Source organism: Leptinotarsa decemlineata, unplaced genomic scaffold, assembly GCF_025532065.1.
Source record: "Leptinotarsa decemlineata unplaced genomic scaffold, Ldec_3_MD MMD2_tig00026361_RagTag_RagTag, whole genome shotgun sequence".
In the NCBI taxonomy this organism is placed as follows: domain Eukaryota; kingdom Metazoa; phylum Arthropoda; class Insecta; order Coleoptera; family Chrysomelidae; genus Leptinotarsa; species Leptinotarsa decemlineata.
In genome coordinates this window covers 976,275-1,001,500 of record NW_027412704.1, presented here as the reverse complement: position 1 = coordinate 1,001,500, position 25,226 = coordinate 976,275, and the positions used below count along the sequence as shown (strand labels likewise).

General features: G+C 34.7%; 1 protein-coding gene across 1 annotated transcript; it reads left to right on the top strand.

Moving 5' to 3' along the window:
• Nucleotides 1-554: 554 nt before the first annotated feature.
• On the top strand, nt 555-24,408 carry LOC111508021 (uncharacterized). Its single transcript, XM_023163438.2, has 5 exons — nt 555-1,702; nt 2,470-2,627; nt 8,154-8,388; nt 12,969-13,360; nt 17,267-24,408. Exons 1-5 carry the CDS (start codon nt 1,415-1,417, stop codon nt 17,670-17,672), a joined length of 1,479 nt encoding a protein of 492 aa, XP_023019206.1. The 5' UTR covers nt 555-1,414; the 3' UTR covers nt 17,673-24,408.
• Nucleotides 24,409-25,226: the final 818 nt, after the last annotated feature.

The following is a 25,226-nucleotide window of genomic DNA, read 5'->3' as shown; positions in this document are numbered from 1 at the left end:
GTCAATGAAGTAGATTTACTTATTTTCCTGAAGATGCCAACTTGCTTGATGAAACGCGCGTCGGGAAAAGTGTTGCAGATCTGTGATGTGAAAAATACTTTTTTCATTCATTCGACCGCCTCTAATTGTTCACTTTACAAGATGTCAATTTTTTGGGATTGAGAAAGATGGATTAATTGCAATGGAAACCTATTTTTTGAGATAGAAGTCATTTGTTTACTGTTATTTCAAAACAAGTTGTTTGTGTCTAACAGAAAAGATATTCTTCATCTAATCATAGTATATAATCTTCATACTATGATCTAATATATGAAACTGGTATAAACCTGAAAGCTTATCTAAAAAAACAAAGTTCATTCATGTCATTGTTCATGTAGTCAGCGACCTCTAGATGTCGGATACCGAAACATTAGCAATGCCAATGAATTCTTTCCCATTTTTTTATAGAATTTTAACTGCACAAACTCGTTTTTCTATCTCTCTTCACGGGTTTTTTTCGAAAAAACCAAAGAGAGAGATAGCCCTCTCGTTTCATTTACCAAATTACTTTCTTTTCCAAATTAGAACAAACCGAGTAAGGGAATAAATAAAATTTGAGTCAAGACTGTCAAGAGGCCCCTTATTTCTAAAGGGTTCGGTTTTCGTTCTCAAATAATTTCTGCTTGGCCCTGAAAATCTCGGAATGCGATCGTTGAACTTGAAACTTGGCCTATGTATAGATTTTCTCTTTCTATTTCTTTTCACAGGTTCTGAAAAATATCTCGAGTTCGTAAAAATAAATATGAAGAAAGGCCCAATTATCGTCGGTACAGTCTGCGTTGTCAGTACAAATTTTGACCCCATTTTGAGTTTACGTTACCATCTATTCGATGCCGTTAGCTTAGTCTAAAAGACTGTCAGTTTCTTGGAAGTTGCGGCCGTCTTCCGCGTCTGCCGTGTGTTAGATTGGGAAATGTAGAAAATATTGGAAATTTTTTGAGTGTATTTTTTCGAGACGAACTGGTATTGATTTGCCTCAAAGGCTTGGCCCGGCAAATATACAGACTATACATGGTTTATAGGGGTCTTACGTGGTTTGTATTGGCTCACTGACTCATAAAAGACCGAGAGAATTTTCCAAATGACTGAACATTTACATACGCGTATCCAAATTTTGAGAAAAGGTCATCGGAAGTTTGGAGTTGTTTTGTTGCGAAAAGTGACGAGCCGAGTGTTATGTGACAATCTAACAGTGTTTTGAAAACAAGATGAAGATCTAAGAAAATCCGAAGAGTTCAAGTGGTATCGATTTTTTTGGTATTTTGAGGTTGTTTTGAAGGTGATTCGAATTTTAAGTGAAACGCGTTTGTCAAGCCTGTAAATATATGAATAGTTGAACTATATTTTTCCAACATAACCAAGAAAACATTTCAAAATGCTGCCCCAACAGTATTGTTTGAGATGGAGGTACCACCATTCCAACCTGCAAAGTATGTTTTCTCAGCTTTTGGAACGTGAAGCATTCTGTGATGTTACTTTAGCGTGCGAAGGAAGGACAATCAAGGCCCACAAAATAGTCCTCTCTGCCTGCAGTACCTATTTTGAAACTATACTTTCCCAGTACGAAGAGAAGGACCCCATACTCATCATGAAGGATGTAAAATACGTAGATATCAAATGTTTAGTAGAGTTTATGTACAAAGGAGAAATTAATGTAGAACATGTAAGTACTTTAGCTCTCGTTGTAGTTGGAATTTAAGCGGGATCAAATAATGGGTTTGGGAGGTTCGCCTTGAAATTCGAAACCACACAGGGATGTCTCATACTTTCACTGTGTAGTTCAGTGATACAACAACGTTATTCAGCAAAACCATTGCTCTTTGGTGAATTTACAACCTCTGTTTTCCAAAACAATTAACTATTTACAGACTACTACCAAGAAGACTATTGAATAGTAAAATTACAAAAAACCAGTGTGGTCGTGTAGTTGAGATAACTGTACGATAATAATAATAATAAATTTTCTCAAGGGTTCATTTGTTGACAACATTTGAACAGTACAATTGAAAAGGTAGTATTTTTCAGGAGAAATTAGTTTTTGAAAAAGAAAACCTAGTGGCTCTTTAGTTTTCCACCATTATATAGAAAAGTGGGAATCTTCATCTTCACACAGTGGTGTAGATCATGCGTAGAAGTTAATTTTAGATAAAAACTGTAGCAAAATCTTTGTTAAATAGGTACTTTCAGATATATGAACATTGAGACTACGAACATTCGTAACGGCATTGAAAGATGTTGTACACAGGAACACTACAAAACAAAATGCATGAAAGAGTACTTATTCGAAAACTATCAATCTCTGGGTGTACTTCTCGAAAGTTTTGAGTGAAAACACCAATCATCACCTTTCCAAAAGAGACTTTCAAAGTCATTGAAAAGATAGAATACCCTGTAACAAAATGCAATTTTCAAAATGGATTTGTTTTCCAGTGTCATCTCGCAACTTTATTAAAAACGGCTGAGGAACTCAGGATAAAGGGGCTGGCCGAAGTTTCTTGGCGGGATGAAGAGCAACCGTCGAATGCAGATTCGAATTCTAATGGTGTTCAGAATGCAATTCCTCAAGTTCAAGCAGTCATGCCCCACAGGTAATCTCTTGAAACACTCAGTTTTCTTTTACAATTCTTGTATAAGTGCCAAGTTGGTGATGTTGGAGACTAATGCTTGCATGCTTCAAACGATCTGGCTGTTGTTCTTAATCACAAATTATCTTGGCATTTCCTTTTGCATATAGTTAGAAAAGTCCTAGAGTTGTGATGTACAAGTGGGTAATTCATGAAACGGGAGTCAGCTATAGTTTTTTTTTTTGTTGACATCAATCTCTGTTATGACCTGTAATACAGTCAAATTTGCAGAACTCTACAGTTTTTATTCGTAATGCCCATACCAGGCTTACAGTAGTCAACTTCCAAACTCGCAAGGATAGGCGTAAACTTACCATGATATATTAAACAGGCTGTTCATTGATGTCAGTGTCAGAACCCCCTGTCAAGGTTTTTTATATTCAAAATCATCGAAACAATTATGGAAATACTGCTTTCACTACAAGATTATAAAGAAACTTTACTGACATCATACATTTGACTTTTGACCAGTTCAAAAAGCAAGCTGTTCTTAAAATCAATTACTTACGATATTCTGCTGATTTTAATTTGTTTCTATTTTGTTTTGCTTTGTGCTTGTTTTTCTTTTTTATATTCTCTATTTTTTTATCGATATTTTTATATGCCATTTGGAATTGTATATGATTCTGAAGGTTCACTTTGAATAAATAAATAATTCTTCATAAAATCATAACCCTGTTCAAAAATATTGCTTTTTGGTGCAATGCAAAAGTGAACATAACATGAACAATTTTAAAATAGGTACCGGTATGTAAAATATAATTTATTCATAGTATCAACGTGTTAGGAATCACACGTTAAAAGGTAAGACCTCGTTAATCCTTAGCTCGCACAAGTTTTGACTTCTGAGGGTTGTCGTTCGTAGGGGTGCGACAGCTGGTCGATGGAAAAACAGATTTTGAACAGATATAGAAAAAATGGTGAAAAAAAGCGTATTAGCTCTTCTTTATAAATACAATATATTAACCAACTGTCAATTTGGCTTTCAGAAAGCAAAAGGCACAAATGCTGCAGTCTTTTCCTTTCTTGAACATGTCTACACACATCTCAACAATGGTGAGGTCGTAGCTGCAGTATTCTGCGATTTCTCCAAAGCTTTTGATTGTGTGACTTCTTTTGTAAAAGTTGAACTACTGTGGCTTCAGAGGAGTGTGTAATGATTGTGATTAAGTGATAGAAAAGAGTTAGTAAGATCAAACGAAAAAAACTATCACACAGCAAGGATATCTTATGGGGCGTTCCACAAGGATCAGTACTGGGCCTGATTTTTTCCTTATTTATGTAAATGACCTTGTCATTGTATTCAAGAATAAAAATGGAAGAATACAGAAGTAATAAATTTTAGAGAAGTATATTTTTAGGGGGGGTCCAATTCTTGGGAAAGGAAGTTTTTGGATTTCAACTTCTTTATCTTCATACAAAAAAAAATGGAAATCTTCCAAAGAAAGGGAGAAAGTAAACAATTTCAAAGATCATGCAAAGAAGTAACTGTCAGATACCAACTGGAGGAAAAGTCAACCTCCTCTTGAAAGACGAAGAAAAAAAACCCAACAACTTTACATTTTCCTTCATTGACACCGTTAATTTGAAAAACTGCAATTCTGGGCGTGAAAATCCAAAAATAAAGTATCTTTTTCAGTATAGATGGCTCCAAACGCAAATCACAGTAAATGTTGTTCTTACAAACAACATCTTACTGGAAATATAAAGCTTAACAATTAACCCTCAAAATTACTTTTCCTCTTAGTTGAGTTACTGGCAGAATGATAATCTTTGCCATAAACATAATCCGGGCGAAATATGAAGCTGTAAAAATATTAGGAGTATTTTTAGATTGTAGTGAATCATTTGGGTAAATACACCTTGGCTTGTTACTTGAGCAAGGACAAGGATATGGAACAAGTTGAACTTTTTAACTGTTCATCCAAAAACAGAACTCAAGTAGTTGATGTATCCAATGGAATTATGAACTGGGCTCTGAAAAACGATATTCATTTCCTATTTTGATGTTCACTATATCATGGTCAATTTTATTCAACTCATGCTTAGATCCAATTATCACATTTACATTTACGACAAGTTTATTGCTCAATAAATATTCAACAGTTCGATTTATTGCATCTCCTCTATTTTGTTATTATTTGATATGTATAATAAAGTTTCATCTGTAAATAAGTAAATCGATTGTCTACCTGTTGAATAGTAAATTTCATTCAGATATATAATAAATAAGAGTGGGCCCAGTACACTACCTTGTGGGACCCCAAATCATTCTGTTGAGGTTCTGTTCATACGTACATGTATTTGAGTCAGAGTCAGAAATGCTTTATTGTCATGAAAGTTTAGGTTTTGTTGACAAAGCAGGCTTAAGAACTACAACAATAAGAAACATTAACATAAAGGTCAAGAATTTAAAACGAGATATTAATATGGCTCAAGTACACTTCAAAAAGTCTTTGGTAAAAGTCTGCGGTAAAAAATTCAATATGTTGACAAAGCAGGCTTAAGAACTAAAACAATCAGAAACATTAAAATAACGGTCAAGAATTAAAACAAGATATTAATATGGCTCAAGCACACTTCAGAAAGTCTATGGTAAAAGTCTGTAGTAAAAATTCAATATGTTGACAAAGCTGGCTTAAGAACTAAACCAATCAGAAACATTAAAATAATGGTCAAGAATTAAAACAAGATATTAATATGGCTCAAGCACACTTCAGAAAGTCTATGGTAAAAGTCTGTAGTAAAAATTCTATATGTTGACAAAGCTGGCTTAAGAACTAAACCAATCAGAAACATTAAAATAAAGGTCAAGAATTAAAACAAGATATTAATATGGCTCAAGCACACATTAAAAAGTCTGTGGTAAAAAATTCAATATGTTGACAAAGCAGGCTTAAGAACTTATCCAATCAGAAACATTAAAATAAAGGTCTGGAATTAAAACAAGATTTTAATATGGCTCAAGCACACTTCAAAGAGTCTATGGTAAAAGCCTGTGGTAAAAAATTCAATATTTTGACAAAGCAGGCTTAAGAACTTAACCAATCAGAAACATTAAAATAAAGGTCAAAAATGAATATATTGATAAAGCAGGCTTAAGAAATAAAACAACCAGAAACATTAGAATGAAGGTCAAGAATTAAAACAAGATATTAATGTTGACAAAGCAGGCTTGAGAACTAAAACAATCAGAAACATTAAAATAAAGGTCAAGAATTAAAATAAGATGATAATATGGCTCAAGCACAATTCAAAAAGTCTGTGGTAAAAAATTTAATATGTTGACAAAGCAGGCTTGAGAACTAAATCAATCAGAAACATTAAATTAAAGGTCAAGAATTAAAACAAGATATTAATATGGCTCAAGCACACTTCAAAAAGTCTGGTAAAAAATTTAATATGTTGACAAAGCAGGCTTAAGAACTAAAACAATCAGAAACATTAAAATAACGGTCAAGAATTAAAACAAGATATTAATATGGCTCAAGCACACTTCATAAAGTCTATGGTAAAAGTCTGTAGTAAAAATTCAATATGTTGACAAAGCTGGCTTAAGAACTAAACCAATCAGAAACATTAAAATAAAGGTCAGGAATTAAAACAAGATTTTAATATGGCTCAAGCACACTTCAAAAAGTCTATGGTAAAAGCCTGTGGTAAAAAATTCAATATTTTGACAAAGCAGGCTTAAGAACTTAACCAATCAGAAACATTAAAATAAAGGTCAAAAATTAATATGTTGATAAAGCAGGCTTAAGAACTAAAACAACCAGAAACATTAGAATGAAGGTCAAGAATTAAAACAAAATATTAATGTTGACAAAGCAGGCTTGAGAACTAAAACAATCAGAAACATTAAAATAAAGGTCAAGAATTAAAACAAGATATTGATATGGCTCAAGCACACTTCAAAAAGTCTGTGGTAAAAAATTTAATATGTTGACAAAGCAGGCTTGAGAACTAAATCAATCAGAAACATTAAATTAAAGTTCAAGAATTAAAACAAGATATTAATGTTGACAAAGCAGGCTTTTTAATTTTTAAATTGTATTGAGTGAAATGGGTCTTGAATCCGTGAATAAATAAATAAATATTATTGTAAAAAAGTCATTTTCATTATTGCTAATAAGAACAAGAGATAATCTGTGGATAACAAATAATATTACCATACAGTAAAAGTAGTGGTAGACATGAATGTTATAATTACTACCTTCCAGTGTTTCTTTTTAAAAACAACCATAAATATGCAAAACTATCATGATTAATTTTATTACTCGTATCTCGCGACATATGCTTCAACGCTAATATGTAAATGGATGCATTTTTTTGAATAGTTATCTGGAGACAATTATGTTCAAGAATGCATTAATTTGTCCATACAAAACATGAAAGGTGAGGTTAAAATGGAAAATGGATTCTACTCACTCTGTAAAACATACTAAATGTATGTGTGTGTTTTTATGTTTCGTACTCATTTACATGCAAATTAAATACAAATTATGATGAGACGATATCGAGAGAACTGTTTTGTATATACGGGGACTGTTAAAAAAAAATGAGGTGAATATTCAAATTTCGTGGGCTAAGTTTAGCAGCTGTTTAGCAATCATGCCTCAGCCACCGCGTTCACCGGATTTGGCCCCCTGCGACTTTTTCTCGTTCACGAGATTGGCTCAAGTGTATTAAACGTGACTACTTTGAAGGGAACAAAAAAGAAATTGATGAATAAATAAATTATTTTTTTTTTAATTAAAATTCAGATGCAATATAGGAATTGCAGCTTTAATAACTTCTAATTATTATATGCGAGCGCTTTCGCTAGCAGGCTGAACTATCATCTTCATGGCTCTACTCAAACTAAACGTTTTATCTTCTTGTTTGTTCTTTTATACGGTTATAACGCCTCAGTTTAGGCATTTGTCCTCTCCTGTCATCCGGATGTCTCTTTAAATTTGCCTGTATTTGGTATTTGGGTAAATATATCATTTATATGGATTACAAAAAGGAATGGACCCAAGTTGGATCCCTGAGGTATTCCGTTATTCATAGACCTTTCATCTGATAAATTACCATTTACGTATACTGCCTGCTTTCTAGATGAGAGATGAGACTGGAAGAATTTCAAAGCTGACCCTCTGATACTGTAAAAGTCAAGTTTCTCTAGTAATAAATGCTGGTTTACACAGTCGAAAGCTTTGCTCAGATCCCACAGTGTCAGAACCGTATGGTCTCCATTTTCCACGTTGCTAATCACCTGTTGGATTACTTCAACTACTGCGTCGGTGGTGGATCTATTTCTGATGAATCCAAATTGATGTTCATGTAGAATATTGTGTTTATTCAAAAAAAGCATTAGTCGCTTATTCGCGATAATTTCAAGAAAAGTATCGGTCCCAGTATTGAACCTTGTGGTACGCCATTTTTCATTTCGCCTTCTGATGAGGACAATGAGGTTTTCACAATGTGATGGATGTGCTTTTTTTTTAGCCCGACACCGACAAATAGAAGAAAACGAGGTCGACCACCTATAGATGACTATGAGCAGACGTTTACTACGCCAAAAATCATGACAGTTTCAGGTGCCCAGGAAGACGCCTATTCCAATGACGCGATGTCTAGCAGCGAACATGACTTGAATATCTGGGAGGAGGACCAATCGGCAAATGAGGGAGCTGACAATACAGAAAACGAGGAATCCCCGGTTAAAGTAAAAAAAGAAGTGGTATGTTTTCTTTGAACTCATTACTTTCAATAGGACCGATTTGTTTTTCAATTGACACGCTTTTATTAGCTCAATCTGTATGTATGTTTGTTTGTTTGTAACTCTCAAGCTCGAGATCTGTATTTGACAGAATTATTGACATTATTGCTTGATCTATTCGCGGGCAGATGGCGCTGTACATAACCTCGATATAATTCGAACTCACTTTATACTATAATAAGCTTTATCTAGCAGAAGTTTTTTTACTCGAAGAGAAAATCAAGCAGCGAATTTATTGAATTTGGAGTGCCTCAGGGATCTATACTTGGACCCTTATTATTTTGCATATACACTTGTGATCTAGTTTCTGTTTTAAGACATTGTAATTCACATATGTATGCGGATGACACTCAACTATATCTATCATTCAACCCTAATGACGTTGCTACTGCTAATCAAAAATTGAATGACGATTCAGCTCGTCTTATTTCAGCATCTGAAGCTCATAACCTCAAAATTATTTCAAACAAAACTAATCTGCTTGTTTTTGGTACTAATCGTAGCTTGGTGGAGAGACATATTAATATTGTTATTGGTGATACAGTAATATGCCCCAAGAACGTGGCAAAAAATTTAGGTATCGAAACAGACGTGAATTTGAGGTTTACAAAACATGTCACAAAATGTGTTCAAAGAAGTTACGTGAGTTTGAAAATGCTTTATCCTCATCGTCATTTATTATCAATAAGTTTGAAAATAAAATCAACAAATGATCTTGTGTTGAGTCATTTTGCATATTGTGATGTTGTGTATGGTTCATGCCTGGATGGTACATATATGGTATTAGAAAATATGGACAGAATTTCATATAAACTTGAGGAAACCAATTGGTTTACTATGGAAAATACACGTGTTTTACACTCGGCTACCCTCTTTCATAAAATATTGATTAACAAATGTCCATCATATTTGTTTGACAAAATAAGATTTCGTAGAGATGTACACACTCTAAATTTGAGGTTTAAAGGGTTACTTTCTCCTCCGCCCCATCAAACTACTCTATATCGCGATCCTTCAGCTATAATATACAGTGTGACCCATTTAAGATGGAAGCACCTTTATAAAACTTACATTTTTCAACCGATTGGAATGTTTTTTTTTGTTAGGTAGATATTCAAAAAGTCTATTAGGACACCAAATATCATGAATAAATTTCAATTTCCAGGGCCTACTAATCTTATTTTTCAAGGTCAAAAATCTAAAAAAATTATTAGCGATTTTTTGAGAAAAACTCTGACTACACCACTGGATTTGTGACATTTTCAAATGGGTAACATGTAAATTACGTTGAAATGCGTCAATCAATAAAAAAGTTATAAAGGAATGAAATTTGAAAAATATGCCGTTTAATCAACCCACCAATTCATGTTCAGGAATTTTATGAAAATTCTGAATACACCACTGGATTCAGGATGAAATATCACTGGTCACAGTTTCATCGAAATCTGATCAGTAATAAAAAAGTTATAAGGGAATGAAATTTGAAAAATATGTTGTAAAATGAAATTTTAACAACTTTCTTACTACACCACTGTTAATTATTGAAAAAATTATTGGGGTGATTATTGCAATGTCGTACAATTATAACATCTGAAAATCATGATGGTAAAAATAGTCTATAGGTATTTCTCGAAGTGGAGTGGATACATAAACAAGTACAATCAAGAGAGAACTCCTGGTTAATTTTCATGAAAACAATTTCAACAATATAAGACAAGTCTAATGTACTCCCAATAGAAATTATAAGGAAAAAAATATGCAATGGATAATAATTATTATCATTCCAGTAGGTAACATCAGCTGTGATTTCTTCCTTTTGTTGAAAAGCAAAAAATGAGATTTGCCATTTTAACTGCCTGTTATTCAGAATGCATTAATGAAATAAACAAGTTAGCTGTGACTTACAGTTTCTCATCTATTTATTTGCGCATGAATTGTCATTTTGTTAAATTGTCATTTTGTTACGCACCATTAGTGAACTGAATAATTTGTGTTTCAAAATAAAAACAGATAATGGCTCAATTGTCAATTCAAAAAAAGAAATTATACGTCTTTCCGGTGATGATTACCGGAGTGAAAGAGAAGTAACTAGAATATTCAATGAAAGACACCCAAATCGTCCAGCCATAAGTAACAGCACGGTACATAAAATAAACCAAGTTTTCAATCGGACTGGAGCAGTAACCACATATATTTTAAAGAACAATATACGAAGAAGGAACGAAAATAACCAGACTATATTAGATTACTTCAGAAATAATCCAAATAGTAGTTTGAGGGATGCCAGCTTAGATTTAAACTTACCTAGGGAGAATGTTAGGCGATGTCTGAAGAAAAATAAATTGAGGCCATTTAAACCAAAGTTTTTACATACTCTGGAACTAGGTGATCAAGAAAAACGATTGGAATTCTGCTTATGGACCCAGGGCGAGTATCTTAATGACTGGCAATTTTTAAAGAAAATATTATTTAGTGATGAAGCTAGTTTCACAACAAATGGAGTGGTTTCATCACAAAATATTCGCAATTGGGCCACTGAAATTCCTAACTGGGTGATAAACTGTAAAAGGCAGTATTCAGAAAAAGTGAACGTTTGGTGTGGAATACTGAATGAAAGGATAATTGGACCATTCTTTTTCGACGGCAACATGAATGGCGCAATTTTCCTACAATTTTTAAGGAATGAATTTTCGGACGCAATAAATGAACTTCCCCTTGCAGAAACAAGAAATTTATATTTTCAGTTAGATGGTTGTTCCATACATAATGCGGGAATTGTGAAGAGTTGGCTGAATCAAAATTACCCTAATCATTGGATAGGAAGGGGGAGTACATTAATTGGATGGCCACCAAGATCGCCTGACCTTACTTCACTCGATTTTTTCCTTTGGGGTTATGTTACACAAAAGGTTTACAAATCACGACCAAGGAATCGAGTGGAACTGTGCACCAAAATTCAGCAAGCTTGCGATGCAATTACTCCACAACAATTGAGGAATACTTTAAAAAATATTCGTAAGCGATATGATTGCATTGAATTGGATGGAAGTTTGGTGGAGGCCACCAGAATATGAATTGCACTCATTTATTTTTCAATTCGGTATCTTCTTGGTTTCTATTTTTACATTGATTGTGAATAAAAGATTGTTTTCCGCTAGTTTGTAGCAATTAGAAAAATGTACTTACAGTTAGTTTTTTGTAGATTCATTTGAAATTATTGACACTAAAGTTTGTTGTGATAAACTGATTGATTGATATGATTCGACATACATTATGAAAGGAAATTGATTCTCCCATAAACGTTTCATGAATTTTATTTGAATAAATAATATTTTGTTGAATATTGCCCCTAATCCAGTGGTGTAGTAAGAACGTTGCTAAAATTCCATTGAACAACATATTTTTCAAATTTTATTCCTTTATAACTTTTTTATTACCGAACAGATTTCGATGAAACTGTGATCAGTAATATTTCAAGACATCCTGAATCCAGTGGAGTATACAGAATTCTCATAAAATTCCTGAACATGAATTGGTGGGTTGATTAAACGGCATATTTTTCAAATTTCATTCCTTTATAACTTTTTTATTGATTGACGCATTTCAACGTAATTTACATGTTACCCATTTGAAAATGTCACAAATCCAGTGGTGTAGTCAGAGTTTTTCTAAAAAAATTGCTAGTAATTTTTTTAGATTTTTGACCTTGAAAAATAAGATTAGTTGGCCCTGGAAATTGAGATTTACTCATGATATTTGGTGTCCTAATAGACTTTTTGAATATCCACCTAACAAAAAAAAATCATTCCAATCGGTTAAAAAAAGTAAGTTTTATTAGGGTGCTTCTATCTTAAATGGGTCACACTGTATATAGTTTGTACAATAATATTCCACAAAAATATAAAGTTAGTAAAGTTTCTTCATTTAAGTGCTGTTACAAAAAATATCTCATCGCTGCTCAATCATAAAGCCATAATGCCATAAAGCATCAATGAAATCCATTTTATACTTCTGAAAAATTTTCAGTAATAAATTTAACATGTTTTCTCTCTCTCTTCCCTCTCTCCCCTTCCCCCTTTTTTTTCTCTTCTTTTTTCTTTCTCTTCTTTTTTCTGTGTTTTTTCCCTTCCAGTACATGTTGTTTCTATCCTTATTTGTAGTTTTTTTTTTAATCATTTTTATAGATTGTATATTTATTGAATTTATATGGAACTGCAAATAAATATTATTATTATTATTTTTATTGTTTACTGATTTATTATTGTACTCACTGAAACGACTGTTACAAAATAACTGCGCGTCCAAAATGGCTGAAACATTGGTGAGTAATTGTCGCCAGACGAACAACGAAGTTCAATAGCTTTCCTCTACGAGTGCTGCCATCTACATGTTGAAGTCGGAAACTTTCCAGATACCCTCGTAATATTCTTATTAATTTGCGGTGCGGACCTTTTCAGTGACACATCTTCTTTTTTCCTTTGACTTCTTAATGTTCTCGCAATCATAGGTAAAAAAATAATGAATCCGTTTGTGAATTCCAGCCTCAAGAAGACGACCTGATGATCGACGAGCAGAGCGACCCCTCGTTCTCCGCCAACGATTCCAAAGAAGTCAACAAGTTCAACATGTCGACGAACAAGAGCTGCTCGAGCAATGCTTCCTCCGCAGCCGCGAATGTAACTACGTCCGGCACGCAATCTTTCCTGACGCCGGCGCTAGAGAAAGAATGGCCGGACGTCGTTAAGATGAACGACTACCTGAACACGGGGCGTAGGCAGCAGTTCTGGGAAGAGCCCTTCACGAAGCGCGTCATGGACGCGATCAAGACGAAAAATCTGGAGATGAAAGTCGCCGCCGAACTGCTCGGAGTCTCGTACGGTACGCTCTACGGCAGATACAGGGACTCGTACGGGTGTCTCAAGCACCCTTATAGGTGAGAGAACTTTCATTTGAGACTTATCGGTGCTCCACCACTAGGTCGGCTCGTTGAGGTAAAGAGGTAATTTGAACACTTAGGAATTACAGTTTTTTGTTGTGTTGTCCTCTGGCGACGGGAGAAGACGTGTGGAAAAGATTGAAATAAGAGAGAGAGCTCAAGGCAAAGAGCATGGGCATAGAGAAAGCAGCATGAAAGTGAGAATCATTGGTCTAGATAGAGAGCATCGGCGAGAAAGCAGCATGAAAATGAAACTGAGAATCATTGGTCTAGATAAAGCAGCATGAAAGTGAAAATGATCGGTCTAGAAAGAAAGATAGCATGCTTAGAGAAAGCAGTATGACAGTGAGAATCATTGGTCTAGAAAGAGAGCATGGGCATAGAGAAAACGGTATGAAAGTGAGAATCATTGGTCTAGAAAGAGAGCATGGGCATAGAGAAAGCAGCATGAAAATGAAACTGAGAATCATTGGTCTAGATAAAGCAGCATAAAAGTGAAAATTATCAGTCTAGAAAGAAAGATAGCATGCATAGAGAAAGCAGCATGACAGTGAGAATCATTGGTCTAGAAAGAGAACATGGGCATAGATCAATCAGCATGAAAGTGAAAATCATTGGTCTAGAAAGAAATATAGCATGGTCATAGAGAAAATAGCATGAAAGTGAGAATCATTGGTCTAGAAAGGTAGCATGGGTATAGAGAAAGCAGCAGGAATGTGAGAATCTTTGGTCTAGAAAGAGAGTATGGGCATAGATCAATCAGCATGAAAGTGAGAATCATTGGTCTAGAAAGAGAGCATGGGCATAGAGAAAGCAGCATGAAAGTGAAAATCATTGGTCTAGAAAGAAATATAGCATGGTCATAGAGAAAACAGCATGAAAGTGAGAATCATTGGTCTAGAAAGGTAGCATGGGCATAGAGAAAGCAGCAGGAAAGTGAGAATCATTGGTCTAGAAAGAGAGCATGGGCATAGAGAAAGCAGCATGAAAATGAAACTGAGAATCATTGGTCTAGATAAAGCAGCATAAAAGTGAAAATTATCAGTCTAGAAAGAAAGATAGCATGCATAGAGAAAGCAGCATGACAGTGAGAATCATTGGTCTAGAAAGAGAGCATGGGCATAGAGAAAACGGTATGAAAGTGAGAATCATTGGTCTAGAAAGAGAGCATGGGCATAGAGAAAGCAGCATGAAAATGAAACTGAGAATCATTGGTCTAGATAAAGCAGCATAAAAGTGAAAATTATCAGTCTAGAAAGAAAGATAGCATGCATAGAGAAAGCAGCATGACAGTGAGAATCATTGGTCTAGAAAGAGAACATGGGCATAGATCAATCAGCATGAAAGTGAAAATCATTGGTCTAGAAAGAAATATAGCATGGTCATAGAGAAAATAGCATGAAAGTGAGAATCATTGGTCTAGAAAGGTAGCATGGGTATAGAGAAAGCAGCAGGAATGTGAGAATCTTTGGTCTAGAAAGAGAGTATGGGCATAGATCAATCAGCATGAAAGTGAGAATCATTGGTCTAGATAAAGCAGCATAAAAGTGAAAATTATCAGTCTAGAAAGAAAGATAGCATGCATAGAGAAAGCAGCATGACAGTGAGAATCATTGGTCTAGAAAGAGAACATGGGCATAGATCAATCAGCATGAAAGTGAAAATCATTGGTCTAGAAAGAAATATAGCATGGTCATAGAGAAAATAGCATGAAAGTGAGAATCATTGGTCTAGAAAGGTAGCATGGGTATAGAGAAAGCAGCAGGAATGTGAGAATCTTTGGTCTAGAAAGAGAGTATGGGCATAGATCAATCAGCATGAAAGTGAGAATCATTGGTCTAGAAAGAGAGCATGGGCATAGAGAAAGCAGCATGAAAGTGAAAATCATTGATCTAGAAAGAAATATAGCATGGTCATAGAGAAAACAGCATGAAAGTGAGAATCATTGGTCTAGAAAGATAGCATGGGCATAGAGAAAGCAGCAGGAAAGTGAGAATTTTCGGTCTAGAAAGAGAGTATGGGCATAGATCAATCAGCATGAAAGTGAGAATCATTGGTCTAGAAAGAAAGAGAGCATGGGCATAGAGAAAGCAGCATGAAAGTGAAAATAATTAGTATAGAAAGAAATATAGCATGGGCATAGAGAAAGCAGCATAAAAGTGAGAATCATTGGTCTAGAAAGAAAGAGAACATGGGCATAGCTAAAGCAGCATCAAAGTGAGAATCATTGGTCTAGAAAGAAAGAGAGCATGGGTATAGAGAAAGCAGCATGAAAGTGAGAATCATTGGTCTAGAAAGAAAGAGAGCATGGACATAGATCAATCAGCATGAAAGTGAGAATCAATGGTCTAGAAAGTTAACATGGGCATAGATAAAGCAGCGTGGAAGTGAGAATCATAGGTATAGAAAGAAAGATAGCATGGGCATAGAGAAAGCAGCATAAAAGTGATCATTGGTCTACAAAGAGAACATGGGCATAGATAAAGCAGCATCAAAGTGAGAATCATTGGTCTAAAAAGAAAGATAGCATAGGCATAGAACATGAAAGTGAGAATCATTGGTCTAGAAGGAGAGCATGGGCATAGATCAATCAGCATGAAAGTGAGAATCATTGGTCTAGAAAGAAAGATAGCATGGGCATAGAGAAAGCAGCATGAAAGTGAAAATCATTGGTCTAGAAAGAAAGATAACATGGGCATAGAGAAAGCAGCATAAAAGTGAGAATCATTGGTCTAGAAAGATAACATGGGCATAGATAAAGCAGCGTGGAAGTGAGAATCATAAGTATAGAAAGAAAGATAGCATGGACATAGAGAAAGCAGCATAAAAGTGAGAATCATTGGTCCAAAAAGATAACATGGGCATAGATAAAGCAGCGTGGAAGTGAGAATCATAGGTATAAAAAGAAAGATGCATGGGCATAGAGAAAGCAGCATAAAAGTGATCATTGGTCTACAAAGAGAACATGGGCATAGATAAAGCAGCATCAAAGTGAGAATCATTGGTCTAGAAAGAGAGCATGGGCATAGATCAATCAGCATGAAAGTGAGAATCATTGGTCTAGAAAGAAAGAGAGCATGGGCATAGAAAAGCAGTATAAAAGTAACAACCATATACCAGGACAAAAAAATGAGCAGAAAAATAGTTGAAGTTACAAGCAAGAGAGTCTAGAGAGAGTTCGTGGATTTTTAGGGAGATAATTAGAATGTTCAAAGAGAAATCAAGAAGACCTCATGCTTTGAAATAGATCACAGTGAAACCATAAAAATAGTGGAAAAGATTGAGTTTGGAAATAATCTTATTATTTTGAAAAACATAGTGAGACTGAGAGAAGGGTTTGTGTCTCACAAAAAAGGGTTTGTAGTAAACATTTCAAAATAATTAAAAAAGTAATAAATGATAAAAGCATAACGAGTCCAAGAACATATAATGAGAGTGAAATGGTCAGTTGAATTGAGAGAAAGGAAGTTGGCGTTGGTTGTATCCGTTTGCCACAGAAGGTTGAGAGTGGGAATTGAATAAAAATCTGGGTGTAAAAAGGAGGTTGAGACCACAGAGACATTGAAAGAGAAGTTGATTCAGAATGCAGAGCGATAATGAGGTAGTGGGAATGGAAAAAGGAGATAACGTGAAGGGCTGCAGAGAGAGAAAGAGAGAAATGAACTGAATATCTGTTTTTACGATTCAGGAATCAAATTGTGCGAAAGTGAATAACCGGTATGACTCGAGAGGTTGCAAATGAGTGTAGGGCTTGATAACGAAGGAAAGTTGTGACTAGTGAGAGCAAGTGAACTGCTGCAACAGAAAACTATCTAGAGAAATGGGAAAGTTATTTTCGAAGTAATCTGTAACGATATGTCAAAAACGTGGCTCGCTTTCTAACATCCGCTTGTGTTGTTGCAGAGTGCGGGACTTCTGGACAGAGCAAGGCCCCACCGACGTGCTGCTCAAGCTGAAGCGGAAAGAGATAACTCTGTTCCGAGCCGCCGAACAGCTCAACGTGACGCCCCAGACGCTCTCCAACTACCTGATTTCGATGTCTCAGCTCGACACGTCCGACGCCAACTCCAGCAGGCAGTCGAACGCAGGCGAGTCGTACGACGACTCGGACGAGGAGGCCGATTCCATCCTGCCCGACGTGCCGATGAACAACACGATGATGTTCAAGAGCCTCGTCGGGTCTAGCAACAGCTCCTCGACGCTGGCGCACTGCCCCGACATTACGATCATCAAGAAGGAGAGGCCCGAAGGCGGGAAAGTCAACAATAACTCTGATCATTCCGAAAGCAGCAACGAGCACGGCAAATGAGGCCGGAGCGGACGCACTGAGTATATTTCCACTTTTTAGTATTTTGTAAAGACCAAAGTAATTTTGTACTGTTTTTTTAGTTTACGTAATGAGAGGGCGGAGGAGCGGTCGTTATATTCCGATAGAGTAAAGGTACTATACAGATTCTGGCTCTGAATTCCATGATTTTTCTTGCGGTGCCTCATTTCGCGATATTTCAGACCTCCGAGCGGAACCTTGTGGAACACCCAACTCGAGCTAGGTGTGACACGAGTGTAAGAGCGATACGATGCATAATGTAAGGGTGTATGAGGGAGTGATGACGTCATCACCACAAGCACCTTAAGAAAAAGAGTGGGGTTTTGAGCCAGAATCTGTATAGTATCTCTACTCGATAGATTTATGAAACGGGGGAGTAGCGATACGGAGGATACCAAAATAATTTATGTGTAAAATTACCTATGAGGCGTTTCAACGCGTGGAAGGGTCGCCCATTTTGTCGATTCGGTGACGATATTCTTCAGGAAAATGCTTGAGTTGGAGAAATTAACTCTGGGAGAAATTTAAATATTGGTTTCTCGTATATAAACGTAGTTTTTCTGTAAAAACAAAGTAACATGTTCTACAGGAAAAGGAATTGTCAAGTTGATATTTTTTTTAACCGGTCAATAGAATATTATACAAACTACTTTCGATCAGAGCAGGAAAATAGCTTTTCTCTCTCACGAGCTTGTCAGTTATACTGTTTTTGTTTTTTTGTTTAAACTTATTGATTTTACTGTTTTTCTTTATTAACCGGTCAAAATACTGAAGAAATATATGTAGTTTGCTAGAAGAATAACATATTTCCACAAATTCTTCTTTCAAAGCTATGTTGACGAGAAGCAGTAAAGTTTTTTTTCATTCCCATAGAGCTATGAGCTTCTCGGTTTAATTCATTTTGTTTATTAACCGGCTACCCTTACATTTATTTTGCTGGCAAAAATTGTAGTGATATGTCGGATTCAGTAGAAAAATAACATATTTTCGTGACTATTTCATTCAAAACTGCTTTCAAACATCCCAAAGTAATGATTCTATGAATTTATCAGTGTTACTTTTTTTTATTAACCGGTTAAGAAACTATAGTAATATATCCCATTCGGTTCCCTTGAATTCTAAACTTGAACCAACTTTTGACCGTTTTGACCTGAAAAGTTATTTATTTACATAGCGCTATGAGCTATGTCGGTGGAAAACAACAAGTTTTCTCAAACTCTACCTTCAAATCTACTTTTAAGAGGACCAGAAAATATTTTTATTTCTATGTACGACTATATTCATTTTACAGTTACAAATTGTTGTTATATTTTAGATTTGGTAGAAAAGTAACTCATTTTCGTAAATATTTCATTTAAAACTGTTTTCGAATACCCTAAAGTTCGAATTTAACAGTGTTACTGTTTTTCATTAACCGGTTAAGAAGCTACAACCATATAATTCCTTTGTTTTCCTCAAATTCTTTACTCAAAACCACTTTTGAGTACCTGAAAAGTAATTTATTCACACAGAGTTATGAGCCTTTTGATTTTACATATTTTCTTTCATTTTTTTAATTAATTAACCGGTTACTAGTATATTATACAGGCTGAATCTGTAGTGGTATGTTGGAATTTGTAGTATAACAACAACACCATTTTTTTACCGACTCCATACAGTTATACGTAGCTTTTTTGTCAGAAGCTATCAATTTTACGTATTTTTTGGTTAACCGGTTAATAATATGGCCAGGACTATTAGTAATACATTTATTTCAATGTAAAAAAGCACGTTTTCTTGAATTCCCCATTCAAAGTTACTCTTAAATGAAGCAGATTTACTTTTCATTCCTATGAAGCTATGAAAATTTCTTTTCTCTTACATTTGATGGTTCAAGTGCCACTTTGAATTTAAAAAGTGCTGGTATAAGTTTAAAAAGTGCTGGTATGAGTTTAAAAAATGACGCTTTGAGTTTAAGAAGTGTCCCTTTGAGTTTAAAAAGTGCTGGTATGAGTTTAAAAAATGCTGATTCAAGAGTTGACCCTACTTATGATAAGTTTTGTATCGGAAATTGCTGGGCGACTTGAATTGATTTGTCAAAATGGGCACCCTTCCACGGTAACTGGTAGATATTGGCAATGGTAGTTTAGTGTTAGGAACATATCACAGGGTCCTGGCGGACAGTCTTCTGCACTGACTCTAACATTGCAGTCCTATTTATAGTGCTTTAAATTTGTAGGTTTAAACGAGAAGTGTCAATTTTGGCGAGAAGGCACATGTAGAAGAAAAAGTGGTAATCAAAAATGATTTCTTGGAGGGAAATGTTTTTATAACAATTGATTTATTCAATTCAGAAGCAGCTGTTTCTTTAGAATTGTTTTATTTTTAAGGATAGAGGATTCAGCAACAAAAAAGTGACAAACCTTCTCATTTCATCTTCTGCGAATCAACTATTCCAAAACTAAGGATTCACGTTTTCATTTCGAATGATCGTTTGGTAAAATAAGTCGGACTTTTTTTGGTATTGTCGTTATACACCTGCTTTTTGGTGTTACTGAAATACTTTTATTTCCTTCCATATTCCACCAGCATAAGTGGTTGAAATTTTCAAGAGTTTTTTCACTTTCAGCGTCATTGGCTACCATTTCAATAGAGATTTTTTTTCTGAGCCTACTCTGGTTACTATAGAAGAGTAATTGCTGCAATTTTAATACAGAATTTTCTGATCCCACACTGTCTGTTATGTAGAAAAGCCTTAGCCACAATTTCACCAAAAAATTTTCTGATGCCACTCTAATTATAGGTAGAAAAAAGAATTAGTTGCAATTTAAGCTCACTTCGAGCAGAGAAAAGCAGAGGCTGTAGTTATGACATACATTTTCTTAAAAACCAGTCTGGCTTAGGTTTAAAAAAATTGGCTGCCATTTCAACCGAAATTTTTTTCTGAGAACGCTGTGAGCAGAAATTAGCTGCGGTTGCATTTAACATTTTCTGGATCCATAATAACTATAGAACAGGAAAGCATTTTCCTTCACCTCAATACAGCCATTTTTTTCTGAGCCCATTTTGTTGGAGAAAGAAAATGTCTGTCAATTTTTCTCTGAACTCACTCTTATAAGAGAGTGGAAAGAGAAAAGCATTACTAAAAGTTTCAATAGGATATTTTCTGAAGCCATTTTGTTATTATTACAGCTGAAAAAGAAGTGGCAGCCCTCTAAACACAGCAGTTTTCTCTGAGACTATCATGATCAGTTATTAAATAGAGTGAACTTTACACTTCAGATAGAAACAAAAACTGGGTTCAGAATTAAGGGAAATTTTTCTGAGTTCTCTCTAACTTTGAAATGGAATAGTATTTTCTATTGTTTCAATTGAGCGTTTTTTTCTGAGCTCCCTCTAATAGGAAAGTAGTAGAAAAAATCACTTAGTTCAGAATTAAAAGATCTTTCCTGAATTCACTCTAAATGGAAAAGTATTTTGCATTGTTTCAATAGAGAGATTTTTCTGAGCACTCTTGCTTTTTTCTGAATACACCTCAGAAAGAAGCACATTTTCCTGAATCCACTCTCAACTTCTAAATGGAAGAGTATTTTCCATTGTTTCAATAGAGCGATTTTTCTGAACACTCTCGCTTTTTTCTGAATACACCTCAGAAAGAAGCACATTTTCCTGAATCCACTCTTAACTTCTAAATGGAAGAGTATTTTCCATTTTTTCAATAAAGTGATTTTTCTGATCACTCTTGCTTTTTTCTGAATACACCTCAGAAAGAAACACATTTTCCTGAATCCACTCTTGACTTCTAAATGGAAGAATATTTTCCATTGTTTCAATAGAGCGATTTTTCTGAACACTCTCGCTTTTTTCTGAATACACCTCAGAAAGAAGCACATTTTCCTGAACCCACTCTAATTTCTGAATGGAAGAGTATTTTCCATTGTTTCAATAGAGCTATTTTTCTGAGCACTCTTACTTTTTCTGAATACACCTAACTTCTCTAACCGCTCTAACTTCTGAATGGAAGAGTATTTTCCATTTTCTCAATTGAGCGGTTTTTCCTGAGCTGCCTCTAATTGAAAAGTAGCAAGAGAAAAGCATTACCAAAAGTTTCAAAAGGAAATTTTCTGAACTTACCTTTTCAAAATAGAGAAAAGTGTTTGGGGCATTCTAAAAAGACATATTTTAAAACTACCTGGATCATTAGAGCAGGAGATAGAAGTGGTAGCCAACAAAGCAATTTTTTCTGAGACTCCCATGATCAGTGATTAGATAGATTAATTAATTAGCTGACATTTCAACAAGTTTTTTTCTGAATACACTTTAAGTAGAAAAAAAGCACTAAGTTCAGAATTAAAGGGCCTTTTCCTGATTCCACTCTAAATGGAGAAGTATGTTCCATTGTTTCGATAGAGCGATTTTCCTGAGCACTCTTGCTTTTTTCTGAATACACCTCAGAAATAAACACATTTTCCTGAATCCACTCCAACTTCCATTGTTCAAATACAGCCGAATTTCCTGAACTAACTACGTTAGAGCAAAAGCAACTTTCTTTGATTCACCAGAACGGTTTTTTCTGAGCTCACTAGTAAAAACGTAGAGAGAGAAAAGCTTCAGCAAAAGTTCCAACAGAAAATTCTCTAGACCCACTTTTTTTCTATAGAAAAACACTGATGGACATTTTTTCTGTTGCCACATTGTTAGATCCATTAAAGATAGTTACCATCAGATTATCCACTAGCACAACAATTTGGAATGAAACATAACTGAATTAAATTGTGGTAATAAATCTCTATTATTTCACCCGAATTTGGCAGGTCTCAAAAAAAATGAATTCAACGAAAGTCATATTCGTTCCAAATGATAGTTTTGAGTTTGCATTTCATTCGCGTATTGATTAGGTTACCTCTTTGCTTCACAAGAGCAGACGTATCAAAACTTGTCCCACTAGTTTTTTAAATTCACCGTGAGGGAAATGATTCCAACTGATATATTTATTTATGAATTATCCCGTTTCCCGTAGATATATATTTTTTTTACGTGTGAGCACCATGTATGAGATTTTCTCATTTCCAGACTGTGACAAACTGACTTTCATGACAATTTTCTTCTTCAGTACATGCATTCGTTGGGAATAACAAAATTGACACCTCTCTGGAACGCAATGTATTTGCTCCATTCTCAGTATTTGTATTACGTGTGCATTATTCGTATGGGTCGGCGATCCAAGCGTACCCTCTAGAAACGTAAGAGTAAGTATATTATTTATGTATACCTAAGCATAAAGATGTAGAGTATAGCTATAGAATTTGTCATATATTTGTATTGAAACATGGGCATCATGTTTTCCACTTACAAACTTATATTATACAAACTATATTTATACAGTTATTGTTTTGAGTGCCTAATGATAAGTTATACACGTATATGAAGTTCTACTGTCTACCTAGAAGGTCCGCTATCGGAGTAGATATGCGAAATGTTTGTCTTGAATGCGAGGTTTTCAACATTTTCATTTCACCTCGTTCAAACTCAGCAAAACACTCCTCAACGGTTGATTTTCCCGAATAAGGTTCATCGAGTCAAACCTTGACATCAACAGTATTTTTTTCACAAAAAAGCAAAGCTTTATCAAGACACACTATCCCACAAACTAATAGTCCAACAGCTGGGAAATTTGTACACGTGTCTTGAAGATTAGGGTTGTCTAAAAATCATAAGGATTCAGTATTAGTAGCGTCATCTGTGTGTTAGCTTTCGAGCCCATCTAGAACAGCTTGTAAAACTCAAATCAAAATGATAGAGCGTCATTTTGATAATTTTCATCATTTGTTATTACAGAAATTCAGAATTTCACTGAACTACTTCCAAGTGGTATAATTTTTTTTCCCGAATTACATTTTCAAGTCCCATTTTGTTGCCACACTAATAATTAAAAAGGTCTCTTTTGTGGAAAGAAAAGCTTTTGTCTTTTTTTTTGACAAAATGATAAAAATGGCCAACGTTTCGAGTAAAGCAAAGTAAATGTAACTTCTCAGAATCAAACAACATACAATATTAATGAAATGTACTGATGTGTAGTTGTACAAAATATTCTGATCGGATTTTTCAGATTTGAAACCACTAGAAAATTAGAATGAGAGCTCTTTCCACACCTAATAAGACAACCCAGGTAATAATGTGAGAATTACCTAAATATTGATTTAGTGGCATCTGAAAGAGTCGAATGTTATCAAAAATGAATCAAATCTAACAAAATAGTTATAGAAAGCGAGGCACACTGTAAATTTATCCCTAGCTCCTAAATTTTTCTAGTTATGATAAGTATTAAACATTTCTTTCGTTTCTAAAATCAAAACCTAATTTTCTTGATTCTCAGAGAGAAAATTTGAACGGACTCTAAAATTTCCAAGTTTGACTCTTTTTAAAAAAGAACAACTGGACGTTTTGTCTTCGCTTTTGTTTTTGTCCGACAATATTATACAGATAGTCCTCACGTACCTTATCAATATTTTGAATATCTACTTCCGCAGGAACGGTTTATTTTATTTACAATATTATTTTTAACGATCTGTATAACATTTATGTTTGGTTTAAGGAATCAAATAACGTTAGTGAATGTTGATGTGTTCTGAAATACTTCGATGTGAATGATAACCGAAATATTTCGCAACATTTCGTCCTAATCCAATGTATTGAACATTTTATGTAGATTTTTTTATTTATTAAAAATTTTGATATAGCTGGTGTCTATTTTTTGCTTGTGCAATGACAAATGTGGATGTATAGACTCACCCAGATGAATTATTTTTATATATGATGGCTGTTTCGGTCAGTACCGAAGGATGAACGATCAGTACCAAAGTTTATTATATAGGTCAAACAAAATGTTTCCTGGGGTCTAGAGTAAAACAACACTGAGCATGTTTGTCAAAATAAATTAGATGTTGTAGGATGACCTTAGCTAAAACACCACAATTTTTACAGCATTCAGATATTGGAACATGAAAAAAAATTATAGGATTTATAGAACGTCTAGAAAGTGGTGAAGTGTTAATATCGGCTGAAAAGAAATCAAATATTTGTCTGAGTTCAACTTCCTTGTTTTCCATTCTATTAAAAGTCACTTGCTTTTTCATCATCTATAGTCCATTGGGTATTGTCTGGGAGTGAAAGAATTTCAAGAATGCAAACATGGCGGTACATCAAAGCAACATCAAGCAAGTGGCACTTCAATTCATTCACAAACTCACTGAGATATTTCTATCCGCTATGCCCTTTGAGGACGCCGCTAACGAGCCATTAAAATAGTGACTTGGGATAAACAACGTCAAAAGAGGCGGCCGACGGTTTTTCTCAAATTGCGTTGAAGGTAGTATTCATAGGCGTCGGACTGAGGGTATTAATATATATTTTCCAGTGATTTATTCTGTATGATAGGAAGATAATTGAAATACTTATCGTGAAAACTAATTTTGTTTAATTATTTTATTTTGAGGACAGTTTTTATTTGAAATAGTTTTTTATTTGGGATTGTTTGCCTCTACAGATCTATAAAGT

Excerpts from the sequence above, each read along its gene's own strand:
- LOC111508021 (XM_023163438.2), top strand. The coding sequence starts at position 1,415 with ATGCTGCCCCAACAGTATTGTTTGAGATGGAGGTACCACCATTCCAAC. Across the intron at positions 8,389-12,968 it reads TTAAAGTAAAAAAAGAAGTG|CCTCAAGAAGACGACCTGAT; the intron begins GTATGTTTTCTT and ends TGTGAATTCCAG. Across the intron at positions 13,361-17,266 it reads TGTCTCAAGCACCCTTATAG|AGTGCGGGACTTCTGGACAG; the intron begins GTGAGAGAACTT and ends GTGTTGTTGCAG.